This window comes from Rhagoletis pomonella, unplaced genomic scaffold (assembly GCF_013731165.1).
Source record: "Rhagoletis pomonella isolate Grant_MI unplaced genomic scaffold, Rhpom_1.0 Rhpom_scaffold_05547, whole genome shotgun sequence".
NCBI classification, from domain to species: Eukaryota; Metazoa; Arthropoda; class Insecta; order Diptera; family Tephritidae; genus Rhagoletis; species Rhagoletis pomonella.
Genome location: NW_023464085.1, coordinates 7,548 through 11,885, shown reverse-complemented (window position 1 = coordinate 11,885; position 4,338 = coordinate 7,548). Strand labels below are relative to the sequence as shown.

The following is a 4,338-nucleotide window of genomic DNA, read 5'->3' as shown; positions in this document are numbered from 1 at the left end:
AGCTTGTCGAGATAAAACGAATTCAGCTTCTCCGTTCCCAACAGAACTTAACTAACAGAACGTTCGATCTAGCGAACATCGATGATATCTTTTGTTAACCTTTGGCTAATATCTTCTAATTAGACATATCGTCACTAGGCACTTATAAAGGCGCTCTAGTGTTTTGACGGCAAAAAAATTGTACGAAAAAGTACTCTTAGGAAAAACTTGGGCGAAAAAAGATGCGTAAACATAGATTTAAACCTAGCCAAGGACTGTTAACCTTCAACCCGGAATCTCTTCATATTGATTTTACGCATTTCATGCAAAATAATTACGAATAAAGGCGGTATATTAAAAGTTGACGACGAAGAAAGACCCGTAAACTTATTTTCGCGGTCGACTATGTTTGCTGGTGTAACAGTATGTAAATTCGCGACACTAATTGGCCAGGTATAAATTGGTGTTTACGCGTCTTTCTTCGCCGAAGTTTTCCTTAAGCGCCTTTTTTCAAAACACTAGCGCGCCTTTATTCGTGTGTAGTGATGAAATGTACTTTACCAAAACCCAGATAATTTCAAATTCAAAATTGTACAATTTTACATACATATGTCGTACACAAAGAAGCGCTGAGTTAAGTGACATTTTGACTAGTTTTGGTTTTTTTTCTTCTGTTTATAGTTTTTGTACAAAAGTCTAACACATTACATACATAACCAGCACAACATAAATCCACGTTTCAAACTTCGCACAAAAATTATACAAATTAAGCAAACTTTACCAATTACAACCAAAACTTTTAAACTTTATATTCAAAATTTTTAGAAAAATTCTATGTAATGCAGTTTTATAACCGATTAAGTTTAATTTTTTTTTTTGGCTGACTGTGCTAGGCATTTTCTTCCACATATGTAAAATGCACTATCCTTAGATAAAACGTGAGCGAATTTAATCTCTACTTGGCTTCTTATATTTTTCTAATAAATAATCTTCAATATGAACCTCACGAAAAGCTCCTTTTCATTTAAAAATTCGTACGTGTCCCACCCGTGACAAACGTTGTCCCACCCCTGATGGAGGAATTTCGGATTTATTTTTTTTTTTTATGATAATGCAATAATTTGTATGTAAGTTTTTGCTTTGTTAGTAGTCGTGGTTCTGTTTATTATTTCAAGATAACAAGTTCACACCGAAAAGTGAAATAAATTCGCAGAGTTTTCGTAAAATATATGCACTCCGGGAAGTTGAGTGTAGTCACCGCTACAGATTGGTTAGTTCTATTAACAAACAGTTCGATGCAAGAAACAATAATTCCTCAAAGGACAACCACATAACTTCCAAGTCTGCCGCGTGTGCTAGATCCTTAACGGCAGCTCAGAAAAAATTTTGTTTATAGCCCGTTAAATTTTATTATTTATTTTTATAGCCCGTTAAATTTTATTATTATTAGAGTGCAAGTTTCAAGTGGCTAAGAATTCGTGTTGATTTTCAGTATGTTTTTTTGCTGACATTTCGAGCATATTTTACGTATGTATGTATACTAAAAATTATCATGAATTCTTAGCCACTTTATTATTAGAATTTATTGGGTTTTAAAACAGCATTCCAAGATTATTATAAAATTGAAAAAAAAAATTTAATTTGGTGAACATTTTTTTATCAAGGAATTCTGGATGCTAGTGAGAAGCAGAAAATTTGAAAATAGAGGCGAAAAAAGAATCCTAACACCATTAGGCAGCGATAATTAGCCTTGAAGAGATGGCGCACTTTCTAAAACACCGCAAACGAATTCAAAAGCCTTAAAACTATGTCACTTTCTCACTACAGCCTGCATCCTGGCTCGAAAACCTTTCAGTGAGATATCTTAGGCGCTTAAAACTTACCTACTCTCTCCTCAGCCTGCATTCCTGGCTGCTAAATACTCAGTTCAGTGTCTATGAACCCTCTACGCGGACAGTGTTGCACAGTGGCATCCCGGGCAACACCTCGGCACACCTTGAATGTCTTTGGAATCTTTATTTTGATTACATACATATTACATATATATTCCTATATATATTCTATACGTATACAATTCTGACTACATAGGTGCTAAATTTTTTAAAGGCTACTGAATTTATTATTGAGCTACTTAAGAAAATCACCAAGTTACAAGTCTAGTGCGAAAATGCACTTTTTAAAAATTTCACTAAATTGTGCTAAAGCTAGTTTTAGAAAAAAAATTTTATGTTCTTTTCCGCGTTACATATTTTGTTGATCCACACTGCGTAGAAGCGTTACATACGAGCCAGCGGTGCGCCAAACCTAAAAAAAAAAGAAAAAAAACCAAATTTTTTTTTAAGCACCCGAAATTAATTAAAATTACTTGCATTACAAGTGCATACCCATAAAAACAAAGGCAAATCCACATCAAAGAATATACCCGTCAATTTGCAGGACTTCTGTGCGCGCGTCAATGAGATTAAGAGTACTTTGCGCAACTCCAGCGTCCAAGCAGGCGAATTTATAGTTTTATAGATGGATTTGTACACATTTTCGCTCTTTTTTTTTTTTTAGGGAAATAAATAAGAAATAATACATGTAAGTCCTGTTGTTTTTAACCTTTCAAAGTAACTTTCATCCCACCTCATTCTGCAAACGCTGACCTCCATAGCAGTAAATCATAAGCTGTATGCCTACTGAAATCATGAATAAAAATAAAAATGGCAAATCCACCTTTGACACAACGCCACTACCAATCTGATAGGCCAAGAAACATAACTGCAAAGCATTAAGTGAAAATTGTACAAAAACTATGGGACGATAAATGAAATCCAACTGTTCGGCCATTGCTATGACGCGCTGATGATAGGCAATGCAGTAGTAAATCGATGCACGACGCTCCACGAAGTCAGGCAGCTTTTCTGCTGATTCCAATTTGGATTGTAGTATCTTAAAATTTGCCACTATATTGTGTATGTACCAAGAAAATATGCTATCAACTGATACGGAGCCATAAATTACACCATAGATGGCAATCGCCGACCAAAGCCAGATAAAGAAGTAGTTTAGCGGTCGTGCAAAGTCAATAGGGTAGCTGAAGCGGAGATAACAGATCAATCACTTTCCTGTCCACATTTTAACTAGTTACTACTTACGCGCCTTTTAGCGCCACAATATAGCCGAATTCGCCAACTAGCAAGTATTGTAAGAAGCTAACCAAAACAGGTGCGGCCAGCGATAAAATTCCAGTAACCAATACCGAGCAATAGTAGGCTTTATTCATAAGTCGTTCGCGATTATTTTCCTGTATTAAGTAATTTAATTCGCTCATGTTGGCTTTGCAAGTTAAATTGTCAAAGTAATTGAAGGACATACAAGTTATAAGTAGTTAGGAGATTTCAACTACATACATACATAATTAATTACACCCACCTCTTGCCGAAACCACATAAATGCTTTCGACTAGTTGTGCCATTTCCTCTCGCCTCGAAATGACACGCCAAATCTTCCAAAGCGTTATCGTGGCCTGCATAAATGGCGTCATTGCATTGGTCACCTCGGCAATTTCTTGCAAATGCCGCCTGCTGTAAACCAGCATCGGTAGCAGGATCGTAGCCAGCGTAAAAATAATAAAAGCCAAGAAATATGGTTGCATGACTCGTCCATTTTTGATTGTAAGATCTATGCCTAAGCGTTGAAAAGTGAATTTTTGTATGCGGAAGTAGTCTTTGATGCCTAAATTCTTCTGAAACATTTCGAGTATGGCACAGTGAGCGGCACTATTTAGTACTTTGTTGGACGAAAGGTTTGTCAAAAATGGCCTATTCGAGTAATATGGTCAAGTAATTTATTCAACAAGTACGTACTTAATACTAACCAGCATTGTATATACTTTGGGGCAAGCAGCAAGAGCGCTACAGTCGGCATGAAAAGTTTCCATAGACAAAAATTATAGCTTTTTTTCTAATATTTTTCAACAGATTAATGAAATTTAGTCAGTTAGCAGGAGGTTACTACTGAACCGCAGATAATTAAGGCATATTAAAATGTATGTCGTTTTCCTGCTTTACGTGGAATGACCCTTATCAAATAAACAATTTTGTTTTTTTTTCATTTTTTTTATGAAAATTAAGAAGAACTAATTCTGGTTCTAGGGATTTTCTGAGGATTTTTTTTAGATACATAGGAGACAAGGTCTTGAAATTCTAATAAAAATATACACTTTTTAATGCCTAGATGCAGTTTCCAAAATGGCGGATCCAACGTGGCGACTAATTTAAAAAAAAGAAACATTGAATTCACTTGAAAATTGCTACTCTGGGGTTTTTGAGGTCGTTGATTACGAATATGGTCATGAATTTTTTTTATTCAAAATGG

General features: G+C 35.3%; 1 protein-coding gene across 1 annotated transcript; it reads right to left on the bottom strand.

The window, feature by feature from the left end:
* Positions 1 to 2,220: 2,220 nt before the first annotated feature.
* LOC118755176 (odorant receptor 45a-like) lies at positions 2,221 to 3,715 on the bottom strand. Its single transcript, XM_036490028.1, has 5 exons — positions 3,394 to 3,715; positions 3,117 to 3,297; positions 2,605 to 3,055; positions 2,364 to 2,519; positions 2,221 to 2,283 (listed from the first exon to the last, which is right to left on the bottom strand). The coding sequence occupies exons 1-5, from the start codon at positions 3,713 to 3,715 to the stop codon at positions 2,221 to 2,223; spliced, it is 1,173 nt and encodes a 390-aa protein (XP_036345921.1).
* Between the last annotated feature and the right edge of the window lie 623 nt (positions 3,716 to 4,338).